Raw genomic sequence first — 24,753 nt, 5'->3', positions numbered from 1 at the left:
CTCGTAGAACAACCGGATCAGCCGTCGCCATGATGCCTCGACACCACTCCGGAGGGTTTGCCAATGGCTACCCAAGGGGCGATACTTTTGATATTTCGCCGCATAGGTGCGTGAGCCTCTTTGAGTTGGCGCCATCGCGATTGTTTCCAGCGACTTCACCTCCCTCTGCATGTAGCACGCACACTGATACGAGCTCTCGTCGTGATTACAGATTCCAGCCTCGCGCATCAGGCCCCGCTTCTCGCCGCCGCAGAAAGCTTCTTGTTCGCATCGGTATTGCAGCGGTTCTCGTCACAGCATTATGTCTTTTCTTTGGACCGTCGGTCTCCCTCGCGTCTGTCTTGTCGCTGGGCTTTCTCGGTGGTGATCCCGACTTCGACCTGGAAACCGTACGATACTACGATCTGAACAATGTTGGCGGGACAGCCCGAGGATGGGAGAGAGAAGAGCGCATTCTTCTCTGCGTTCCGCTCCGTGACGCCTCGGCGCATCTGCCCATGTTCTTCTCGCACCTGCGCAACTTTACCTATCCACACAACCTCATAGATCTGGCATTCCTCGTCTCCGACTCCAAGGACAACACACTTCAGCTTCTAGTCGACAACATGAATTCGATCCAGAATGACGAGGACCCCAGACAGCCCTACGGAGAGATTTCTATAATCGAGAAGGACTTTGGTCAAAAGGTCAATCAGGATGTCGAAAGTCGACACGGTTTCGCCGCCCAGGCTAGCCGTAGAAAGCTGATGGCCCAGGCCAGAAACTGGCTTCTTAGTGCCGCTCTGCGACCCTACCACTCGTGGGTCTACTGGCGAGATGTTGATGTAGAAACGGCTCCGTTCACCATCCTCGAAGATCTGATGCGTCACAACAAGGATGTCATCGTACCTAGTGAGTCTCCTCTGGCCTTGAAGTTGACATACCGGCGCTGACCATGACTCAGACGTTTGGCGACCCCTGCCGGACTGGCTTGGCGGCGAACAGCCTTACGATTTGAACTCGTGGCAAGAATCCGAGACGGCACTCGCACTGGCCGACACTTTGGACGAAGATGCTGTCATCGTCGAGGGATATGCCGAATATGCCACTTGGCGACCCCACCTTGCCTATCTCCGTGATCCCTATGGTGACCCTGATATGGAAATGGAGATTGATGGTGTTGGTGGCGTCAGTATCCTGGCCAAGGCAAAGGTCTTCCGCAGTGGTGTCCATTTCCCGGCCTTTAGCTTCGAGAAGCATGCTGAAACCGAAGGATTCGGCAAGGTAAGACACCTTGAGCTTCTTTCTGGTCCTGTCCTGGTCATATTAACCGAGCATACAGATGGCGAGAAAGATGAAGTTTTCCGTGGTTGGACTGCCTCACTACACCATATGGCATCTTTACGAGCCTAGTGTGGACGATATTAAGCACATGGAGGTATGTACACTGAATAGATATATATATATATATATATCTATGATTCGACACTTTTGTCAGTGTAGTGACTAACAGGTTGGACAGGAAATGGAGGCTGAGCGAAAACTCAAGGAACAGGAAGAGGAAGAGAGGAGAGTCAAAGAGCAGAAGCTGAAAGAGACTTTCGGCGACAGTCAGAGCGAGTGGGAGCAAGACAAGGCTCAAATGCAAAATCTCGAGTCTCAGCGCAAGGCTGGCCAGGCAGGGGAAGAGCCCAAGGGTGCCGCTGCCAAGGCCGCGGATGCCGCTGGCGGCAAATGAAGGGTGTCTTTATATTGACGGAGCGATAAGATGGTTCATCATGGGTAGACGGGACGAGGTTGGAACCTCTGAAAAGCCACTGCATGTGCTGGTGATTCTTTCATTTTGGTCCTCATTTTTCTGATATTCTTTATTTTGTACAGTACTATATCTTCGCATTGGAGCGATGGGGCCTGCACTTGTCCAAGCCGCGGCTGGCAAGCCATGAAGACGGCCTGAGACTCTGCCTACAGCTCACTATTTCTAGCGGCGTTTTTTGGGACAAAAACACAGGATGATGGCGAGATGGGTTTGGAAATTTAGAGTCCAGACTGACTATTTGAATACGATTTTTTTTCTCTTCATCTACGTGAGTGGTGATGCTCGAGGTGAACTGTCTAGATTGAATCAGCCCGGCCAGCATCCCACCAGCAGGGACATGACGCATGACGCAGGACAAGACATTGTCAAAAGGAGACAAAATTCAACTACCACTCTGTCTTCCAAGAGACTTGATCCGATTAAATATTCATTGTAGACTTGGGGTATTAACCTCAGGACTACGGCGTGTCCTCGACCGCTGGTCACTGTTGACCATTTGTTAGTAAGGTGCAGGCGCCTACAAAATAATTAACACGTATTGTCGATGAGACTCCGCCGATCCAGTGGAGCCTCGGGGCGGCCAATTGCTGCCAGCGGCTTTGTACTCACTACCTAAGTACTGCCTATATACTAACAAGGTACAAACTGTACCTGCTTCCTGCCACGGCACACCTACCAACCTAGGTACCAACCTACTTGTCTACTATATGCACACCAGCTCAAGAAAGCTTCTCTGAGGCATCGCCAGTCAGCAACCCGCCATTGGTGCCCAACACAATTTGCGGCACGTCTCTCATGCTTCAAGAGTGACAGTGTCTTTTCTGTCCATCTCGATAGCTGGTGCGTCGGCTTCTTCTGCCTTGTCCCCCCGCCCCTGACCCGACTCCGTTGGTCTTGGCTCGCCGCCGACGATCCTGCCCTGTCACCGTGGCCACCTGGCAATTCGCCTCGCACCCTTCCCGCAGCGTTGCTAACACGGCATCATATCATCTTGTCGCTTGATAAGATCAGATCATGAGCCACGATGCTCAGCTCTCCTCCGCCGCCATGGGGCTCAACCTCCCCGCCGAACCGCCTCTAGAGGCCGAGATCCTGCACATCGACGCACCTCGCATGCAGTATCGGAGCCGCCCCGTCTCGGTCGCCGTCGATCCCGTTTCCCTTGTCATTTCCGAATGTATATCCATTACCTCGGCGATCCAGAAGCACGCCCGCTCGCCACACTCGTCCGTGTCCGCCATTCTCGGAGGCAACCCAAACCCCATCAACCTCGGTGCGCCAAGCTCCGGCCCCAAGCCCAGGCGCAAGTCTCAGATAGGAGGTGCTGGCTCCGACACCCAGGACCTCACAATAAACACGAGATGGGGTCTTCGCGGGCAAAAGGGCAAGAGCATGCAAGATGACCCCATGATCTCGGGGTTTGGCGCCCTGCGTCACGATATTGCCGGCGTCAAAGGTACGAAAACCGACCTCGTGCTTATTGCGACCAAGAGTCACAACGTACTGACCAGCCATTTGTGTAGATATTTGCACTTTCGATGCGCCCGCACTACTCGCCCCATTCCTTCTCGTCATTCAAGCAAAGGGCACCGCCGCGCCAATAACGATTCTGGCCCTCGGAGCTCTCCGAAAATTCTTGGCCTACGGGTTTGTCTGCGCCACCTCGCCGCGATTCGCGCTCGCAATGCAGTCACTCTCCTCCGCTGTAACACACTGTCAATTCGATGTAAGCGATTCGGCGCAGGGAGAAGTCGTTCTTCTCATGATCCTCAACCTCATGGAGGACATGATGTCCGGCCCTGGTGGAGACATCCTGAGTGATGAGAGCGTCTGTGACATGATGGGCCGTGGACTTGCCATTTGCTCCCAGCCACGCTTCTCGCCCGTTCTGCGCAGGACAGCTGAGGCTGCCATGGTCAGAATGTGTCAAATTATCTTCGAGGATGTGAAACACCTCGACGTTGAAATCAGCGACGACTCCGACGCCTTCGACCCAAAAGATGACAACTTGCATATGGAGACACATGCATCCGCCACCACTCCCGAACAACGCGACTCGACGTCGATCTCGGTACCTGACGAAGCCGAGAAGCAACTCGAAGCGACAAAAGCGCAAGACGACGACCAAGATACCCCGACCGCCGAGCCTGAAAACGACGACGAAACTGAGTCTAGCGATGATTCAGAGTCGATGGATCTGAAACCCTACTCGTTGCCCTCTGTCCGCGAGCTTTTCCGTGTGCTGGTCAACTTCCTGGACCCGAATGACAGACACCACACCGACACTATGAGAGTCATGGCACTCAGAATCATCCATGTGGCTTTTGAAGTGGCCGGGCCGTTCATTGCCCGACACCCCGCACTGGCAACTATTGCAGAAGATAAACTGTGTTCTTATCTCTTTCAACTAGTACGATCGGACAACATGGCCATCCTTCAGGAGTCCCTCATTGTTGCCGGCACGATGCTTGCTACGTGTCGCGGCGTCTTGAAGCTGCAGCAAGAGCTCTTCCTCTCTTACTTGGTGGCCTGCCTGCACCCTACTGTTCCCATTCCTCGCGATACGGGTATCGAAGCTTCTCTTTTTGCAGGCATTCCCGAAACGCCAAAGCTTGTCAAGCCGCCATCCTCGCAAGCCGGTAGTGGCCGCGCCACGCCGGTCGCTATCAAAGATAGACAAAAGCTTGGTATGGAAGGTGGATCGCGTAAGCCGGATGCTAGGCAGGCTATGGTTGAGAGTATTGGCGTTCTCTCGCGCATGCCAACCTTTGTGGCCGAGCTCTTTGTCAACTATGACTGCGATGTGGACAGAGCCGACTTGTGTGAGGATATGATTGGGTTGCTCTCCCGCAACGCTCTTCCTGACTCTGCCACTTGGAGCACTACAAGCGTCCCGCCTCTGTGCCTCGATGCACTTTTGAGGTACATCCAGTTCGTCGCTGAGAGACTCGACAAGGACCCTGTCATAGAGGGCTACACCCATCCCGATGTTCTTCGAGAGCAACGCCGAAGAAAGAAGATTATCATCAAAGGTACGAGTATGTTCAATGAAAAGCCAAAGAATGGTCTTGGATATCTAGAGGCACAGGGCATTTTGAAGAGTGCGCAAGACCCCGCAGAAGTCGCCGCATTCTTGAAAGAAACGTCACGAGTATCCAAGTCGGTTCTCGGCGAATATCTCTCCAAGACGGGCAATGAAAAAGTTTTGAAGGAATTCCTGGATCTCTTTGACTTTTCTGGAAAGCGCCTTGACGAAGGTCTTCGGCTGCTGTTGGAATCCTTCCGTCTTCCTGGCGAGGCACAACTGATTGCCAACATTGTCGAAAGCTTCTCCGAGAAATACTGCACCTGCGATACACCCGAGCAGGTTGCCAACAAGGATGCCGCTTACGTCTTGAGTTATGCGATCATCTTGCTGAATACCGACCAGCATAACCCAACGCTCAAGGCGAACAAACGCATGACTGTTGAGGACTTCTCTCGAAATCTACGTGGCGTTAATGATGGCAAGAACTTTTCGCCTGAATATCTTTCCGACATTTACGAGTCAATCAAGTCAAACGAAATCATCTTGCCAGACGAGCACGATAACCAGCACGCATTTGACTACGCCTGGAGAGAGCTTTTACTGAAGACGGAGTCAGCTGGCAATCTTGTCGTCTGCGACACCAATATTTATGATGCCGACATGTTTGCAGCAACATGGAAGCCGATTGTCTCTACACTCTCATACGTCTTCATGTCTGCCAGTGATGACGCTGTCTTTGCCAGAATAGTGACTGGTTTTGACGAATGCGCTCGCATTGCGGCCAAGTACAACAACGTGGAAGCCCTCGATCAGATTGTGTATTGTCTCAGCTACATGACGACCCTAGCAACAGACACCACTTTCAACACAGCACTGAACACGGAAGTACAGGTAGGCGAGACTAGTGTCATGGTTAGTGAGCTGGCGGTCAAGCTCGGCCGTGATTTCCGTGCGCAGCTGGCTACGCTCGTTCTCTTCCGCGTTGTAACTGGCAGTGAGCACATCATACAGAATAGCTGGAAACATGTGAGTCTCCGATCTTGCATTCTAATGCAGAACATGTAGGCTGATGCAACTCACAGGTCATCCGTATATGGGTCAATCTCTTTTCTAACTCGCTGACATCCCAATTTGGCTCACCTAGCCTCCCTGCTCTCGGATTGCCCGTCATTCCTCTGCAGTCGCCGTCACAAGTTATTGACCGTGGAGTGCGGACGTCTGATGCTGGCTTTTTCTCCGCTTTCACCTCATACATCTCTAGTTATGCCGCAGACGATCCTCCCGAGCCGTCTGATGAAGAGTTGGAAAGCACGCTATGCACAGTCGATTGTATCAATTCTTGCAAGCTTGATGATGTTTTCAGAAATGTCGCAAAGTTACCGGTCGCTTCTACGAAACTGATTGTTTCTGGTCTCTTGGAGCAGCTTCCGGACGATGACAGCGCAACAATCATGAGTGTGAAACAGGACAATATGCCGAACCCTCCCCCTACTGTCCATGCTGCAGCTACTGGACCCCCCAAGTATGATCCTTCGGTCGCATACATTCTTGAATTTTCTACACTTCTGGCCACTAGAGACCCTGAGTCGGTTGACGAAATCGCGGAGCAAGTATTTCGCACAGTGCAAGGAATCTTGCGTCACTCATCTCAGTGGCATGCGATTACCGTTTCACGTGCCGTCTTTTACGCACTGCGCATACTAAAGGATGGATACGATCACGATATTGTCAATGTTCCCAGGTTGCTGCACACTATTTCGGGGCTGCCTCAGGATGTCCTCGCCAAGACTTCGAGTACAATCTTGCATGGCTTAGCTGCGTGTACCGAGGAGCCAGGTCCGCTGCGAAGCGAAATGATGACGTCGCCTGACTTTTGGGCAACACTGCGCGTCCTCGCCACCAGTCGCGAGTCTGCTGCACAGGTATTCGAGATTCTCGAGAAGGGGACCTCAGGCTCGCCGCCAGCCATCATGGCAGATAACTACATGGCGGCTGTTGCTTTACTCGACCAGTTTGCTTCAAGCGCGAACCCACTGGCGTCGGATAAGCAAGTAGAACAAGAACGGCGACGACACGATCAGCCTCGTAGAGAAGCCAAGGTTGACAGCGCCGCGGTTGAGCGCGGCCGCAAGGCTATTGACAGCCTCTACAGCATGACAACACTCGTACCACAGCTGATTCAGCAGTCACAGCTGGAAAGCGGTGAAGCTTGGTCTACCTACTGGCTGCCTATATTTCAGTCTCTGATGCATCAATGTGGAAATCCATGCCGGGAAGTTCGTCAATTGGCATTCTCTTCGCTGCACCGCTCACTCCTCTCGGCGGAGCTTACCACTAGCGACCCGCAGGAGTGGACGGCCATATTCAGCAAGGTCCTCTTCCCCCTTATTCTGCGCCTGCTGAAGCCTGAGGTCTTTTCGGCCGATCGTGAGGGCATGAGCAAGTTGCGTGTGCAGGCCACGTCACTTCTCTGCAAAGTCTTTCTGCACTATCTGACCTTGCTCGCGGAATGGGAAGGGCTCCTTCCATTGTGGACCAAAATAATCGAGATCATGGATCGTCTCATGAATAGCGGCCAAGGAGACACCTTGGTAAGTTCAGTATAATGATGAGTTGCAAAAGCATGCAATATGCTTACTATTTTATAGGAAGAGGCAGTTCGAGAAAACCTCAAAAACGTGATTCTCTTTATGGAGAGCAATGGAGTCTTGGTGCCCCCCACCGAGGACACTACGAGAAAAGAGATCTGGGATGAAACTTGGAAGCGTGTGGACCGTTTCTTGCCGGATCTGCGAGCCGAGATTGCACCCGCACCAGTAGAACCGCAACCAGAGCCAAAGGCCAGTACAGACGAATCCGTGGCTAGAGAATCCGCGGATACTTTGCCGCGTCCGGACCCCCAGGGGCAGACGACCGCTGCCGAGGACGCAAGCCAGACAGCCGCCCCAGAGGAACCGGCTGCTGAAGAAACGCAAATCGAGCAGGCGGGTGAGAAGGAGCAAGGTGTGGATTGAAATGAGGCGATTTAATATTTTACGGGCTATAAAAGCGTGCATAACACATACGCGGCCCATTTTTTCATTCGCATTCTGTCTAGTTGGGTTTGGCCCTGAATTTCTGTGCATATTAGGTTGGCTGCAGTAGTGGTACTGCACTGTCACTCCTCGTAAGCTTGAAATTTCAAAATAGCATGGAGTGGGGAGAAAGAAGGGGAGAAAAAAAGGAAAGGTTTAGAGCTATGTAATGAAGGAATAGAAGTGAGACTTGTAATGGTTAGAAGACATCCTCGCCCAGGAATGGCTGCTTGTTACTGCCCACTGGCTGTTATCAATGGCTTCGATATTAACGATCAGCTGAACAAAACTACAGTTTACAAACTTGGACATTTTTAGTGAAGGGCCAGTTTTTCTGTTCTGGTGCCGCCCATCTGGAGCCGATGATGCACCCGGGAGGATCCTTGATGAGCCTCAAAGGAAGACCCTTGCCATAACCCTGCAAACTCGGCTCTTTTTTGCTGTAATTACGGAACTTTCCAATATCCCAAACTGAGTAATAATAGCGTTGTGCTCCATCTCATGCAGGAAACCCACCAAATTGGAGCAGGTGCCGAAATTTCACGAGAGCGGCTTTTGTCGATGAGCCTTGTAATGGAAAGCGTCGGCTTTTGGAAAAAGCTAATGGGTCTCTTTTGGGTTCTCCCCCCTCTTGAGGGGGTATGTCTATTTTGCTAAGCCGTTTCTCAGCTTCTTTGAGGATTTAATCTTGCTTTGATGAAGCAATCGCTGTTTGATATACGTCGGCCACAACTCCGTGCAAGCCTCAAGAGCCAAAGAAATGTCCTTTGCCGAGTCGGCAAGCCAAAGCTTGTTCCAGATCAACGAGAAACAGTTTGACTTCAACCTCCGCTTCGAACAAGTATTTTTCTCGATAATACCCTCAGCCATCTTCATTGTCGCCTCGCTATGGAGAGCGCTGTTCCAGGCTAGTCGGCCGGTTGTGGTTGCCGCTCCCGTCTTTCAAGCTGTCAAGGTGGTATGGTACACCCGTGCGCTGACACGGAGAAACTCAATGAGTTCAGCTTGGAGAATGTCGATGGAGAAGCTGACACGGCTGTTCTTTATCCTAGACTATCGCCGCGGTGTATACTGCTATCGAGCTGGCGCTGCTCATCGTCGCCGCCCGCGGTGGCCTCTTGACGACACAGACGTTTGTGGCTTCGTCTTCTCTCAGACTCGTCGCCGCCCTGCTCATGGTATTGCTGAGTTATGTGGACCACGGCAAGAGTTTGCGGCCGTCTGCGCTTCTCAATCTACACGTCCTCGTCACGCTGATCCTTGACGTTGCGCAGGCGAGAACGCTGTTGTTGCTCTCCTCGGGCAACCCCCACCACAGCGGCCCTGAGCTCGCGTACAGCGCCCTTTTTGTCGTCGCGGTCGTGGTAAAGCTTGTGATTCTTATACTTGAGTCGCGGAACAAAGCGAAATGGGCACAGCTCAACGGAAAAGAGCGCAGCCCGGAGGAAACCAGCGGCATCTTCTCGCTCGGCGTCTTCTCCTGGCTGAGCGGCATCTTCCTCGTGGGCTACAAGAAGGTCATGACCGCCGACGACCTCTTCCCGCTCGACAGCGCGCTCGACAGCGGGCGCCTGCACGCGAAATTCGTCGGGAATCTGCGGGCTGCCGCGCTGAAAGACGATAGGTTCGCGCTGCTCAAGGCTCTGGCGTGGACAATGAGAGGCACCATCCTGCTCGCCATCGTGCCCCGGCTGTGCCTCCTCGGCTTCACGTTTAGCCAGCCGTTCTTCATCGAGAGCCTGCTCGACGCGCTGTCCCTGTCCGTCGTGCCGGCCAATATCAGCTACGGCCTCGTGGCTGCCGCGTTCTTCATCTACGCCGGCATCGCCGTCTCGACCGCCTTTTACTGGTACTACCACTACCGCATGCTGGCCATGGCACGCGCCATGCTCGTCACCGAGATCTACGCCCACTCCGCCAGACTACCGGACGGCCGGGCGGGCGACAATGCTGCCGTGACGCTGATGAGCACGGACTGGGAGCGCATCAACGACGGCTTCAAGGCGGTGCACGACATATGGGCGAGCCTGGCCCAAGTCGGCCTCGCCTCGTGGATGCTGCACCGGCAGCTGGGCCGCATCTTCTTCGCGCCGCTAGGCATCGTCCTCGTCAGCTTCGCCGGCGTCACTCTCGTCTCGCGCTTCACGGGTGCCTCTCAGAGGGTATGGATGAAGGGCGTTGAGAAGCGCGTGGGCTTGACGGCGACGACGGTGGGCCACATGAAGAACCTCAAGATATCAGGTCTTTCGTCTACAATTGAGGCTCTTATACAGAAACTCAGGGTGGAAGAGCTCGCGGCGGGATCGCTCTTTCGCCAGCTCACAGTCGTTGCGGTCGCATTCGGTTTTGCCCCAATGGTTCTCTCGCCACCACTGACACTTGCTTTTTCACAGGGAACTCTGGATGCTACGAGAACTTTTACGAGCTTGTCTTATCTTGTATTACTCACCCTGCCTCTCGGCATTGTCTTTCAGCAAATTCCCCTGCTTATTGGTGCTATTGCATGCATTGGCCGCATCCAAGACTTCTTTGCGCGTGAGACACACGAAGACTACCGAACGGTTTCCGTAAACGATCAACCCAGCTCTGAAGGAGAATCCATGTATGATGGATATGCTATTGAGATTGTAAACGGAAAATTCGGGTGGGAAACAGACAAACCCGTCTTACAGGATGTCAATGTCGCAATACCTCAATCGTCTCTGGTCATTGTAGTCGGGCCTGTCGCGTCCGGCAAGTCGACGTTCTGCAAAGCGCTACTGGGTGAGTCGGCCTATCATGAAGGCAGTGTGACATTCAGACCTGGCAGTCCACAGATTGGTTACTGTGATCAGTCGCCATTCTTATTCAACGGCTCGATCCGAGACAACATCCTTGGCCACTCCGAATTCGACGCAGAACGCTACAGTGAAGTAACTGAAGCGACTGCTCTTCGTTTTGATATCGACAACCTTCGGCAAGGCGACAGGACCAATGTCGGCTCGGACGGTATAACACTCTCTGGTGGCCAAAGGCAGCGCGTTTCTCTCGCCCGCGCATTATACTTGGAAACCGCAATTCTAGTATTCGATGACGTGTTCAGCGGGCTAGATGCTGATACCGAAGATGTTGTGTTCCGTCGAGTTTTTGGACCAGCTGGCCTGCTTCGTAGGCGGCGCTCTACAGTTATCCTGTGCACGCATAGCGTCAGGCACCTGCCTGCTGCCGACCACATCATCGCCCTTGGTGCTAGAACGATCGCAGAGCAAGGCAGCTTTGCAGATCTCGTGGACGATCCGGGAAGCTACGTAAATCGCCTCCGCGTCGGGTCAGAATCTTCCAGTGAAGCAGGGTCCGAGGAAACAGTCGCGTCGGGCAAGGCTGAAGTGGATGTGAAGCTGCCCCAGGTCGACGTTGCAATCACAACACAGGCCGACGACAAGATGGGTGCAGATCTCACGCGCCAACGAGGTGATTCTACCATGTACAAACACTATGCTACGAGTATGGGTATTTTTACCTCGACTGCCGGCATTGCTTTTACCGCAGCTTATGGTGTTCTTGATAGCTACCCCAACGTTTGGCTCAAGTATTGGTCTGACGACGCCACCAAGGGGTTCATACATCATTCCTTTGGGTACTATGCTACTGTGTACGCTGCGCTTATGCTTGCTGCCATGGCCTGTCTCATTATCTCCGTCATATTGTTCTTAGTAATCGGTGTAAAGCGTGCGGGTGCAAATCTTCATCAAACTGCCATCACCACCATGATTGGTGCGCCGCTCTCTTTCTTCACAGCCACAGATACTGGCGTTGTCACCAACCTGTTTTCCCAGGACCTGAATCTCGTCGACACTGAGCTACCTATGGCCTTGATCAATTGCTTATTCGCGGTAGGTTTGGTCCACGCATCAACGTCGCCTAATGCTCAAGCTAACTGGCAGCGGGCGTAGTTCTTCCAAGCGCTTGGTCAGGCGTGCGTCATGCTTACTGCATCACCTTACATTGCCATCACATATCCGTTTCTGGTTATAGTCTTGTTTCTTTTGGCAAAAGTCTATCTGCGCACATCTAGACAGATGCGACTACTCGATCTGGAGGCCAAGAGCCCGCTATACACACACTTTCTCGACACGATCAAGGGTGTCGTTAGCATGCGCGCATTTGCCGTTGTTCCGGAAAATATCGTTAGGAATAATCATCTGCTAAACGCTAGCCAACGCCCGGCGTATTTGCTCGCCATGATGCAGCAATGGCTGACGCTCGTTCTTGGCATTGTTGTCGCGGTCCTAGCGATGGCATTGACGTCACTCGCTACGCGTATGCACTCCAGCTCTGGATTTACTGGCGCGTCCATGGTGACACTGATGAGCTTTGGCGAGAGCCTGACGATGATTGTCCAATTTTACACGCGCCTCGAGACCTCCATGGGCGCGGTTACGCGGCTCAAAACGTTCAGCGCAACCGTTCAGCCGGAAAACAGAAAACATGAGGTCCTGATCCCCGCCCCAGACTGGCCTCGGAAGGGTGAAATCAGGATTGAAAGCGTTTCTGCGAGTTATGAGTAAGTGTCACGTTAACTGCGGGGATGAGCCCGACATTAATCCCATGAAAAATAGAGTGGCCGAGTCCAAAACTACCGACGCTTCTCACCTAGCCTTGAGAAACATCAATCTGAACATACTTGCTGGCGAGAAAGTAGCCGTTTGCGGCCGTACCGGCAGCGGAAAGTCCAGCTTCGTTGCCCTACTGCTGAAGCTTCTTGATCCTGTCCCAGATTCGGTTGGTGGCGTGTTCGTCGACGGCATTGCTCTCAGCAGCATCCAGCGTTGTGCTTTGCGGCAGCGTATTCTATCCATCCCGCAAGAAGCAGTGTTCTTGCCAGATGGGTCTACGTTTCAGGAAAACTTGGATCCAGCTGAACGCGCCACAGCCGACGACTGCACAGCGGTGTTGAAAGTGGTTGCCCTCTGGGATTTCGTCCAGGCGCGAGGCGGTCTGAAATCCTGCGTGAGCTCCGGGACTCTCAGTGCTGGGCAGCGACAGCTCCTGTCGCTCGGTCGTACTGTGCTTGGGCGGCGCCTTCGGGCGAGAGACCAGGGCATCGACGAAGGTTCTGTTGAGTCCGAGGGTGGTATTTTGCTTCTTGATGAGGTAAACTCGAGCGTAGACGTCGAGACTGAACGCATCATGCAAGAGGTGATTGAGCGTGAGTTTAGAAAGTATACAGTTGTCGCAGTAAGCCATCGCTTGGATATGATTATGGATTTCGACAAGGTCGTCGTCATGGAAAAGGGTGAGATTGTCGAGAACGGCCATCCTGCGACACTTTCCCAGCAAGAAGGATCTCGTTTCAGAGACTTAATCAAGGCCTCTCATAAATAATAAATCGAACCTATTGTAGTTGACTCGGATGGGTTTACCAACTTCAGCTTATGGTGATTTTACTCTCCATTTAGGAAGGGCGTCTTTTCTTCTGAATTTTGATTTTTTTTTTCTTTTGCCACCTATTCCGTAGCTATGTCATCGAAAAGTATCACAAGTTTGCTTATAGTCAACTTGAAGCAGTCTTTGCCGTGACGCTTGCTGGATATAGTAATTGTGAGTCTCACTTACACCCAGCTCGACAAGGTGGGGCAGTTGCGCGACCAACATCAACAGCTCGCCTCCCGTGGTCACAAGCTCCAACCTTGCAGGTGACATTACGAAGACGAGCACGTCACCGATCGCCACACGTTTTCGCTCAAACTCAGGATCTATACAGACAGTATTACGCGGCAGGTCATGCCCTCATGATTCTGCGTCGCCTATCATGGCGGAGCTCCCACTTGGCTCACCAAGCGCTGCAGTTCTAGCAGATCCGCCCGCCGCCGAGCCACAGACACCGACCCCTCAAGCCGAGACCGAGGAGCCACCTTCCCCTACGTTTCCGCAGCTGCAAAACTCAGAAGATACGAATCAAGACTCGAAAAACGCCAAGTCGACAGATAAAAGCGGTACCGGCGCACCTGGTCCTGGCGGCACCGGAGGGGCCACTTCCCTGGATGATTACGATGGCGACCCGGCCGTAGCAGAGCCGTTCGTGCGCACGTCAAGCCCTGAACCGAGCATTCGAGCGGCAGAGCCATCAGGCGGCATGTCAACGCACGATAGCGGGGATCTACGCTCCGAGGATGGCCGTTGCGAGGACAAGAACGGCGGCGAGGGCCACGGCGCGGACCACGACGACGACGAGCCCACATCCGACAGACTTCTTTACAAAATGCACAAGTTCAGCTTGTACGAGACTGCTAGCCGCTACTACGTGGTTGGTGTTGACGTCAGCGAGAAGCGGTACCGCATCCTCAAGATTGACCGCACGACTGAGGGCAGCGAGGAGCCCAGCATGACGGACGACAAGATTGTCTACACGCTCAAGGAGATGAACCAGCTACTCGATACCATCGACGACGGCAACAAGGGTACCGGCGGCATCAAACTACGCTGCACGACGTGGGGCCTGCTGGGCTTCATCCGTTTCACGGGCTGCTACTACATGCTGCTCATCACGAAGAAGAGCACCGTCGCCATGGTTGGTGGCCACTACATCTATCAGGTCGAGGGTACGGAGCTCATCCCGCTAGCAACGGGCAAGTCGTCCAAGCCGGAAGCGAGGAACAATAGTGCCGAGGAAACGCGCTTTCTGTCCATCTTCAACAGCTTAGATTTGACAAGATCGTTTTACTACAGCTACTCCTACGATGTCACGCATACACTGCAGCGCAATATCATGCGAGAGAGAGCCTGCATCGCACAGGGTATCGTTCCACAAACAGATGGGGAGCTAAATTCCATGTTCGTGTGGAACAACTATCTGTTGCGGCCGATTGCGGCTGTCATCAAGAACCCGTTTGACTGGTGTCGCCCGATTATTCATGGATATGTCGACCAGGCTGCCTTGTCCATCTATGGCCGCACGGCGTATATTACTGTTATCGCCAGGCGATCTCGTCACTTTGCCGGTGCTCGCTTCTTGAAGCGTGGCGCGAATGATTTGGGCTACGTCGCGAATGACGTCGAGACGGAGCAAATCGTGGCCGAATGCCAGACCACCTCGTTTCATGCTCCTGGGCCACGCCTATACTGCAGCCCACAATATACATCATATGTGCAGCATCGAGGCAGCATACCTCTTCACTGGACGCAAGACAGCACCGGCGTTACGCCAAAGCCGCCCATCGAGCTCAACCTCGTCGACCCTTTCTACAGTGCTGCGGCCCTGCATTTCGACGACCTTTTCCAGCGATACGGCGCGCCCATCTACGTGCTCAACCTGATCAAAGCCAAGGAACGACAGCCACGAGAGTCCAAGCTCCTCGACGAATACACCTACTGCATCGACTACCTCAACCAGTTCCTTCCGGACGGCAAGAAAATCATTCACAAGGCTTGGGACATGAGCCGTGCTTCCAAGGTCCGCGGTGGTGATGTCATCGGAAACCTGGAAACGATTGCCGATAGCGTTCTCGAGGCGACGGGTTTCTTCCAGAACGGCGACGGCGTGTCGGTCCCCCTCGCGGCGCAAAACGGCGTTGCACGGACAAACTGCATCGATTGCCTGGACCGCACCAATGCCGCGCAGTTTGTCATTGGAAAGCGTGCCCTGGGACACCAACTGCATGCGCTTGGAATTCTCCAAGACACCTCCATCGAGTATGACACGGACGCGGTCAATCTGTTCACGCACATGTGGCACGATCACGGTGACACAATTGCCGTCCAGTACGGCGGCTCCCAGCTAGTCAACACGATGGAGACGTACCGCAAAATCAACCAGTGGACGAGTCACTCGCGCGACATGATTGAAAGTTTCAAGCGCTACTATAATAATTCATTTCTCGATAACCAGCGCCAAGAGGCTTACAACTTGTTCCTGGGCAACTACATCTACAGGGCAGGGCAGCCGATGCTGTGGGATCTCACCACCGACTACTACTTGCATCACTCGAATCCGCGAGACTGGACGCCGAGCAACAGTAGAAAATATATACACTGGTTCGATCCAGCGCACCTACGGGAGAGGAACGCGGCAAGCGCCGTGGTCCCGGTACGAAGCGCGCCTGTGCCGAAGCCCGTTGAATTCTTTGACGATTATTGGCTAGAATACTACCGCCCATCGACGCTATCATCCTTTCCCAAGATGTTTGCCTTCAAAATGAACTCGACCATCAAATACATCCCCCTCAAATCCACTCAGGATGGGAAATACGACCTCAGCCCGTTTCGTGTGCGCATCGAGCAGCATGACGTCGAGGCTGACAAGCGCAAGGCGGCCAGGAAGAGCGCCATTAATCCAAACAAGACGTCCAGCTCGCCTTTGTCACAAGTTTCCATATCTGACAATGGAGCGCCCTCCATAGCCTCTGACAAGGCAGCACCCAGGGGCATGTCGCTCGGTCGTTGGCTGCATCCGGCGCAGGAGAAGACCCTGGGTCTGATCAACGCGATGGACACAGTTGACGAGTTGGACATTGCCGGGGCCACCAAGATGAAGCCGACAGCTCTGGAAAAATCAAAAGCTGAGCAGTGGACCTTCACCAAGGCGGTAAAGGACTCCCTAAACCCATCAGTTGATCAGCACGAGGCCGATGACTACGCACGCTACATCCACCATCCGCAAAACCTGCCGCTGGTAGTGTCGAGCGACACGCCCGTTGACATGGATTCGTCCGAGTACCAGGACTACATCCATGGCGGGTGGCAGGATCGCGGCCTCATAGTCAGCGGCAGCGAGGAAGAAGTGGACCTCTACGCGGAGTTGCTCAAGATTGGAGAGAACCCGCTGACGGTGACGGAAGAGGATGCGCCAAAGAAGAGGTACAAGGCCTACAGGAAGTGGCTGAGGGGCAAGTCTTTCTTCAAGCAGCAGCCCTTGGACTGAGCCTGTGTATTTGCCCTCAAGCCATAGACTTTTCCGGCTGGAATGGGGCAAAAAGCGGCTTGAGAGTTGGCGTAATTTGCACAATTTTAGCAAACTTTTCCAACGGCAGCGCCTGGTCAACCCCCCTCCACAACGATGCCATCAAGGCCATCGTCTTTTTCAGTTCCTGGCCGAGAATCTCCAGGTCGGGGCTGCCACGACTGTCATCAGAATCATGTACATTAACCCAACATCGACAAACAATGTTGATGATGTGCTCGGCGTGCGGCGTGCCGACTATACGCGGCCAGCAATTGAGGATCGTAGAATTTAGCGCTTGTGCCGCGGCGACCACAGCAGGGACATAGGCCAACGCAAAGGCATCTGCCAGCACAGGGGCAAATAGATCTAGCAAGTTCTGCCACAAGTATTAGCGATCGTTTCTGCCACGGTTTTTTTTCATACATGTAGTAATGAGAATACGTCAAGAGTCTCACGTACCTGTAAGTGCTTAACAGCGTAAACCTGCAACGCCTCGACAACCTGCGCCGTCACCCGCATCAGCACCTCGACAACGCGGATGTGCTGTGATGCGTGGAGGTAACCCGCCAAAACGCCCTCACGCAGAGTCTTGTCCAGAAGCGCGCGCCGATTGCGATCGGTAGGGTCGGCGTCGGCCGCGACGGCCAGCGTGCGCAGCGTGCGATAGGCAGAGCGCAGTAGCGCGACGGACTCGTCCTCGGGCGTCAGCGTCGGCAGGAAGAGCAGTGATGGGAACACAGACTCCTCGAACACGGAGTCGATGCCGGATGTGCGGAGGACCTCGCGGGGGCACTTGGCGAGGAAGCGGTTGAGGATGTCGATGCCACGCTGCCGGACGGCGACGTCATTGTCCTCTGCGAGGGTGACGAGCACGGGGACATATAGGGGCCAGTGCTGCTTGATCGTGGTAGTCTGTGCACACCGCGTTCAGTGATAAGGCATGACAGAGGATAGCATGTGGGGGATGCGGGGATGCTTTACCTCGGATGCTTCCACGGCCCAGTCGAAGACGGTGACGACGTAGGGTCCGGCTTCTTTCCAGGCGGCTTTGTGCGCATGGAAGCTCCCTTCAGGCGGCGGCTCGCGGTATAGCGCCGGGCGGCCTTGCGCTGTAATTGAGGCTGAGCTTTTGGAGAAGATTGGCCGCAGGTAGTGTTGAAGCAGGTCCCTAGTGATGAACTCTTGCCTCTTCTGCGCTCCAGCTAGATATCGGTCGAGCAAGCGCGCCGCGGTGGAGGCGGCCGCTGTGGTGGACCAGGGTTGGCTGGCGTCGACGAACGGGATCAGTGATCGCAAAAGGTCATCGCTCACGCCCTCCAGCCCTGCATCAGCTAGAGTGTGCAGAGCGGCCAGAGCTGCCTCGGCGCAGGTTGCCCAGGCGAGGGCGTCGGTGCCCTCCCAAGCTGCGGGCGGCTTCAGGGTCTCTGCAAGCGCATCTATGATTGCAGTGGTCTCCGACTTGAATGTATTTCCATGATCAAGCTGTAAGATTGACAATGCCGCATCCCGTCGCAGTGACTATCCCGACGGTCAGTCAGTTGCCAGTAGTGCGCAGTGAACAAGTGAAACATACACGGTCCCCGGACGCAAGGTTTTTGAGAATATCCTCGGCTGAAAATGATTCTACATAGAGTTTGGGATTAGTCCTCTATCGAGCTTCGAAATCCGAAAATTTATGGAACTGCCTTACCCTTGCCAAGCTCTTTCACTCGGTTCCGGTTGTCGCTACCGAGCAACTGGTCTGTGTTCATGGTCTGGCCATTTGTGCTTCGGGCCATGGCGCCACCAGACCTTGCAACTTCTCTTATCGTCCTCAATTCTTATATCTGGTCAATTTTCCAACAATACAGCCTGTCAAGCTCGTGATGGGGAGCTTTGGTGAAAGAGCGGCGACGTATAAAAGTGAAGGATGAGCTTCCGAAGCTTCTGGAGCTTAAGAGCATAGTGCGAAATAGGGTGCGGCGCAGGGTAAGAGCATAGTGCGAAATAGGGTGCGGCGCAGATACACGCACAGTGGCGAGACGCTGGCTATCCTCGGATTGATATCAGTAACATTGAGGTCTCCTTTTTGCAGTGCAGGAAACCTGGATCTGTTAAAATTCATCTTTTTTTCATAATTCATAGGTTTTGGTTCTACGATTGGTATATGGTCTAACTTTTCACATGAAAAATTTCTCAGTGCTGGGTGAAGCTGTGCAAACACGCAAGCAGCCGAGTCGTCTCCCCTTCTGTCTTTCATGATTGAGCATCTGGAATACCCAGTTCCTTTCTCCGCTGCCTCACCTCCTCGATGGCAGGTGTCGGGTCTGTCTCGTTTGGGTTCCGCAGCTGCCAAGCCACACACACGTCGAGCGCCTGACCCGTCCACTTGCCTGGCTTGACGCCGAGCGCCTTGGCGAGCTCGCGGCCATCGAGCAGTCGCTTGAGCTGCGGCGCGTCCATGACGTCAATCTCGACGAGGTGATCGAGGAACTTTTGCCACTCGCCGACGAAGGCGTCACGCTTTGTCGCGTGCGCGCCCGCCTGGCTGACACCCTCCTCGCCAGCGCCGGGCCAGACGCTCAGGCGTTCAAGTGCTTCGGTCAGCAGCGCGGCGAGGACCTGCAGTCGCCAGGAGCCGCCCTGCGCGTCCCACCGGCGGATGGCCATGCCGAACCGGTCGCGCTCGCAGATGTGCGCGGCGCCGTCGAGGACGTCCTTTTTGAGGCTGAGGATCTCGTCGAGGTGGCGGTGCGAGGCGGCCATGATGTCGGTGAGCTTGTTGGCAGCCTTGTAGCCCTCGCGCGCAATGACACCGACGGGGGGCAGGGCGTTGGCCTTCTTCTTCGTCCCAGGCGGGTCCTGCACGCGCATCCATGGGCTGACGGCAGCGAGGTTCCATGCTATCCAGCGGTATTCGTCGGTGTGGATTAGAGCGGCAGCAATGGATCCTGGCGTTCGTGTCTGGAGAATGTCATCGAGACCATTGTACGCAACTGGCCATCTGGTAATGTCCGGTTGCTGCAGATCTGGGCGTGTGGGGTCTGTGAATATGGCGTGGTACAGGCCAATGTCATCAATGAGCTGCAGTGCCAAGCGGGGATGGTTATCTATGATGATTGTCAATCTTGGGGTTTGAGGATATCCGGGAACATGATGATCATACCTTGCAGCATCTTTTCGAGCTCTTGTCCAACACGTTCGCGGCTGATTTTGACCTTTAATGCCTCCAACACAGTCGTATCGGCCATGACCATTCTTGTCCCTTGATCGATGGAAAAGTCTAGCCTGCTCGAGAAGCGCACCAGACGCAGAACACGTAGCGGATCATCCTTGAAGGTCTGTAGAGGTTCCAGCGGGGTACGAATAATTCTCTTTTCCATATCAGCCAAGCCGCCCGTAAAGTCTTCCACCTGCTCCGTGTTGAGGTTGTAAAACAGGGCGTTGATGGTGGCGTCGCGACGAACGGCGTCCTCCTCGGCGGAGCCAAACTCCATCTGCGGGTTGCGACTGTCATCGGCATACGTCTCCTTGCGGAGGTTGACAAAGTCGAGATCCAGACCAAAGAGGCGCAGAATGGCCGTCTCCAGATGCTTGGACTTGTCGGGTTGACGCGCGACGGTGTGCGGGCTGCCAATGTCCCCCTGCACGAGGTTGTGAGCCGCGATGACGTCCTGCTTCTGGCAGTGCTCGCGCAAGTGTGCGGTGAACTGGCCGCCGGTCATGTTGTTGATGGCGACGTCAATGTCGTGGCTCGCAGAGCCCAGAAGCTTGTCGCGCACCCAGCCGCCGGCCCAGCGCAGGACAACGGGCTCCGGCCCGTCGATGGACTGGGCCACGTCGACGAGGAGGTTGCGCAGACGGCGCTCGCGCGGGTCGAGCTGGATCTTGGTGGAAATGGGCATCTTGGCGTGAGACGGACCGTGAAGTAGGGCGTCGAGCTTCCTTTTCATGACACGGAGGGGGAGGCGGCAGCACAGGAGCATGAATCACTTGATGGGCGCCGCCGCTACTGTGCTGGTATGCTGATGTACTTGCGCAGGTCCCCAAGGGACTGACTGCGGGGAGTGGGTTCTTTGCGTTGCAATGACTGGAAATAGGCTGCGGCCAACGGTTGAGGTCGGTGCGAGTGTATGACTGAAGTTGTGACTCTTTGCGGTGTCGTTGATGAGTAACAATCGCGCCTTTGAAAATATGCGCGCTTGTCGTCTTGCCTGGTGGAGCACCAAGATGCCTAGAATGAGCTGGTAAAAAGGTGCGCCAATGTTGAAAGGATTAGTGCATGTCGAACGCTCATAACAGCCACATGTAAATGCAGGAGAATCTATACATGTTACTTTTTTTTTTTTCTTGTCTTTTCTTTTGTGCCCATCTAGCCTAAGCAGCCGTCGACGGTTGGGCCAAGAGAACCATGTTCACGGCGCGCCGACAGGGCAGATGCTAAAGTGTAAGTAGGGTTAGGGTTATAGCTGCTCCAGAGAGAATAGGGTTGACTCTTCTTTGGCCTTGCCTTTGACTGTTCGGCAGCCAAGTAACGACAGCACCAAATAACGCCGCTTGGTCAAAGTCAATAAAGGGCAAGTACGCACTGGTCCCTGACTAATCCGACTATTCGAATTTCGGCTTCAAAACTTATGTGCCGAGTTTCGCTTGCATTCGCAGTGATTAAGCCGCATCGGTTGGAAAAAGCGGCCTATCTGATGCTGAGCGTGCGCGGGGTCGCCTGGTGCTCACGACGCGCATTTGCCTTGCCTGTTGCGGAAGCCGTGGCAGCTGAAACCCCTGACGGGCTCTGTACGTCACCTAAGACGGGCAGAGATTTGTTTTTGCCTCTTGCGTCCTAGCCAGACACCGCTCATCGGTCATGAACACCATGCGCCTCAAGCCCAGATACGTCCGTATGGAGAAGGACGACCTTGCTTGGGAAAATAGTGACACAGACGCCGACAATTGGGAGAGGTCACTACACAATGCGGAAACTTACCGTGCAGTTGCCCACCTGATCATGAGATATAGGCCTGGAGTACCGATGGAGCTCCACCGACCGATTCGAGGCGGATACAACATTGCTTTTCGGTTACAGTTCAGGGACGGCTCATCGGCATTGATGAGAATTCCTCGCAAAGGTAATCTGCGTTCACGGACTACCAATGGCACATTCAACACTGCTAATATTGGATAGGCATTGTTAAGTTCCCTGAGGAGAAGGTTAGCTACGAAGTGGCTACTATGCGTTACGTAGCTACAAACACCACGATTCCAGTGCCACGTATATATCACCACGGAACTGGTGCAGAAAATCCTACTGGTCTTGGTCCTTTTATTATTATGGACTATATAGATCATGAAAGAACTATATCTGACGCTTTAAACGATCCACTTCTTCCACACGACGAACCCCATACCTTGGACGATAATATTAGCGAACCTAAACTTAGGTTCCTCTACGGGCAGATGGCGAACATTCTACTACAGCTATCTACACTATCATTTCCACAAATTGGTTCACTAGTCCAGGGCGGGCTAGTCCAGGGCAGGCATGGCCCAACCTCAGCTTCTGGCCGGCCTCTTATCCAAAATATGAACTCTCTAGTCGAGTTCGCTAGTGTGCCACCGGAATTCCTTCCCTCACAGCCCTACACTTCATCTAAGCAATGGTACTCCGCAATGGCCGATATGCATATGTTACAAGCGGCTTTGCAGCGCAATGATGCCATCTTAGATGAGGACGATGCGCGCGATAAATTTGTCTCACGTCGGCTGTTTCAACGACTAGTAATGGGCGGCCAGTTGGAAACTGGTGGTGGCTATGAACTCGACGCTGAATTTCGATTGTACTCTGAGGACTTGCGCCCGTCCAACGTTTTGATCGATGAAAACCTTCGAGTGGTCGGTGTTATAGACTGGGAATTTGCTTACGCTGCGCCGGCGCAATTTTCCTTGGATCCGCCATGGTGGCTGTTACTGAAAAGCCCAGAATATTGGCCTGGGGGTTATGTACCATGGATGGAGGCGTACGAGCCTCGACTGAATACTTTTCTGAGCGTTTTAGAGGATGAGGAGAAGAAGATGTTTCATACCGGTGGTTCGATATCCGCCTACCCCAGCCCCGTCCCTTTATCACAGCAAATGCGGAGGAGGTGGGACGATCGATCTTGGTTGATCAATTATGCAGCTAAAAACAGCTGGGTATTCGACTTTATATTCTGGAGGTTCATTGACCCTAGCAGCTACGGACACAATGAGTTGGGTGACCATCACGCCAGACTTGATATTTTGAGCGAGCGCGAGGTGGCTACCATGGACGGTTTTATCAAGTTGAAAATGCGACAACTTGAGAATAGAGCATTAGTTTTAACGGATAAGCGGGACGACGCCGCAGTGGCCATGGTATCCAAACTCATAGACTAACTCGACAATCGCACAGCCCTGCGTTCCATACGAATCTACCTGCTCTGGCCGTTTCCGGCGTTTTCCTGGGCTCGAGATACTTTGTGCCTTCTCTTACTACCTAACTCTTAGTATTTCCTAGATAACAATGGGCACAAAACTTGCACACAACTGTCAGCAGCCGAAATCCACCAAGTTCAAATACAATGTTTGCCGACTTTGATCTCTACCACTGTGCGTGAGGCATCACCACAGCGAAACCAAGCCATCCAATGTATAGGGATATCAGAACCTCTCTACATTGAAAGACATCATTTGCTTCCTAAAACCGAACCGCGCTCGGCCGATGCAATTTCCAGCTCATAAGCGCCAGCCTCAAGCTTGTGGATGGTATTCATGCCCCCACCAAGCAGCAAGTTGTGTTCTTGGCGCGTAGCTGTCGGGATCAAGTAGGGATCAGAAACTCGCACACTCTGGACAAGACATTTCACGGCCTTGTTGTCACTTACTGGGTAAGCCCACAGCCACAAAATTCGTCAAAAGGACGCAAGCTACAAGGTGCATAAGCAGCTTCATAATCATCGTCATGATGCGAGATGGGACACGCCGCCGGGTAGCAGAATACGTTGAGATGATTTGAGAAGAAAGATTTCTGCGGCATGTCAGCTGGCCGGTCACTATATAACATAACAAATGAGTTCTGCCAATGGACGCGTGGCGTCATAAACGCCAGACGTCACATCCTGTCAAACTTGAACGGATTGTGTGGCACTCCAATTTGTTGGTACTGTTTACGTAGCTACTCACTGCAGAGGAACTTTTGCTAGGAAACGGTACCGATACTCCCGTCTAGGGCTATGCAATAAATAACTAATTAGTTACCCCCCATAACTCCGTGCAGCAATATCGAACCCCCGGCAGCCTCATCAGAGTGGGCCAGATGTTGCATCGGGTTGAGAGGGGACACGGCCTTGTGATCTCACTACTGACATGCATACGTGCTCGCCTCTCTTCGACAAGGGGCAGTTTGTCAGTTCCAAAGGGTTAGCACACAACATTGATGCATTGCTTGTGGCGTGTTTCCTTTCTGTCAACCCGAATAGCTGGTGTTGAGACAAAGGTTGGTCAAGTTGCGCCGCACGAGACACATGGCGAGGAAAGCTCTCACGAATCCAAAGACATCCATCCATACGTTTATTATTATCCACATCGAAACCTAATATAGCGCAAGCCACACTCTTAATTGTCTACAGCTACTTTTGCCCACCCAACCACGTACACTACTTACGACGGCCAGCCGTCCAACACTGGCCAGGGCTTTGGCGTGAAAAGAGACGCTGAAACTGATGAGCAAACCCTCTTCATCTGAGCAGCACCAGTCCAGGGACGCAAGGCACTCTTTGCTCACTGTCGGACCGCATCGCATGTCACCATCCGGTTTCCACATTCAATAGTGACGGGCGCCAAGAACAGTTCTCCGCGCCTCATAGGCAGACATCTCCGAAGGAACAGTGAGGGGGAGGGGCGCTCCAATCCGCCTGCAACCCTGTTTTCTGTATGCTCG

The 24,753-nt window shown here is 53.5% G+C and overlaps 7 protein-coding genes across 7 annotated transcripts; 5 read left to right on the top strand and 2 right to left on the bottom strand.

The window, feature by feature from the left end:
• Window positions 1-32: 32 nt before the first annotated feature.
• On the top strand, window positions 33-1,717 carry V2A60_003653 (Anp1-domain-containing protein; the record flags this gene model as incomplete). Its single annotated transcript, XM_083254980.1, has 5 exons — window positions 33-106; window positions 212-891; window positions 944-1,263; window positions 1,322-1,417; window positions 1,502-1,717. 5 exons carry the CDS (start codon window positions 33-35, stop codon window positions 1,715-1,717), a joined length of 1,386 nt encoding a protein of 461 aa, XP_083111106.1.
• A 1,095-nt stretch (window positions 1,718-2,812) lies between these two features.
• V2A60_003652 (uncharacterized protein) lies at window positions 2,813-7,840 on the top strand (the record flags this gene model as incomplete). Its single annotated transcript, XM_083254979.1, has 4 exons — window positions 2,813-3,254; window positions 3,322-5,852; window positions 5,909-7,417; window positions 7,475-7,840. The coding sequence occupies 4 exons, from the start codon at window positions 2,813-2,815 to the stop codon at window positions 7,838-7,840; spliced, it is 4,848 nt and encodes a 1,615-aa protein (XP_083111105.1).
• Window positions 7,841-8,660: 820 nt separating this feature from the next.
• Window positions 8,661-13,264, top strand: V2A60_003651 (uncharacterized protein; the record flags this gene model as incomplete). The annotated part of the gene is made up of 4 exons (XM_083254978.1): window positions 8,661-8,858; window positions 8,953-11,772; window positions 11,833-12,443; window positions 12,499-13,264. The coding sequence occupies 4 exons, from the start codon at window positions 8,661-8,663 to the stop codon at window positions 13,262-13,264; spliced, it is 4,395 nt and encodes a 1,464-aa protein (XP_083111104.1).
• Window positions 13,265-13,691: 427 nt separating this feature from the next.
• On the top strand, window positions 13,692-16,799 carry V2A60_003650 (phosphatidylinositol-3,5-bisphosphate 5-phosphatase; the record flags this gene model as incomplete). Its single annotated transcript, XM_083254977.1, has 1 exon — window positions 13,692-16,799. The coding sequence occupies one exon, from the start codon at window positions 13,692-13,694 to the stop codon at window positions 16,797-16,799; it is 3,108 nt and encodes a 1,035-aa protein (XP_083111103.1).
• A 116-nt stretch (window positions 16,800-16,915) lies between these two features.
• V2A60_003649 (Tti2 family protein) lies at window positions 16,916-18,598 on the bottom strand (the record flags this gene model as incomplete). Its single annotated transcript, XM_083254976.1, has 6 exons — window positions 16,916-16,990; window positions 17,041-17,196; window positions 17,280-17,732; window positions 17,802-18,338; window positions 18,394-18,443; window positions 18,511-18,598. 6 exons carry the CDS (start codon window positions 18,596-18,598, stop codon window positions 16,916-16,918), a joined length of 1,359 nt encoding a protein of 452 aa, XP_083111102.1.
• Window positions 18,599-19,055: 457 nt separating this feature from the next.
• Window positions 19,056-20,704, bottom strand: V2A60_003648 (uncharacterized protein; the record flags this gene model as incomplete). Its single annotated transcript, XM_083254975.1, has 2 exons — window positions 19,056-19,909; window positions 19,966-20,704. The coding sequence occupies 2 exons, from the start codon at window positions 20,702-20,704 to the stop codon at window positions 19,056-19,058; spliced, it is 1,593 nt and encodes a 530-aa protein (XP_083111101.1).
• A 1,762-nt stretch (window positions 20,705-22,466) lies between these two features.
• V2A60_003647 (uncharacterized protein) lies at window positions 22,467-23,210 on the top strand (the record flags this gene model as incomplete). The annotated part of the gene is made up of 1 exon (XM_083254974.1): window positions 22,467-23,210. The coding sequence occupies one exon, from the start codon at window positions 22,467-22,469 to the stop codon at window positions 23,208-23,210; it is 744 nt and encodes a 247-aa protein (XP_083111100.1).
• Between the last annotated feature and the right edge of the window lie 1,543 nt (window positions 23,211-24,753).

The sequence above is a fragment of the Cordyceps javanica genome, chromosome 2, assembly GCF_051103115.1.
Source record: "Cordyceps javanica chromosome 2, complete sequence".
In the NCBI taxonomy this organism is placed as follows: domain Eukaryota; kingdom Fungi; phylum Ascomycota; class Sordariomycetes; order Hypocreales; family Cordycipitaceae; genus Cordyceps; species Cordyceps javanica.
The sequence above is the reverse complement of the archived record's forward strand: the minus strand, read 5'-3'. Positions and strand labels throughout refer to the sequence as shown.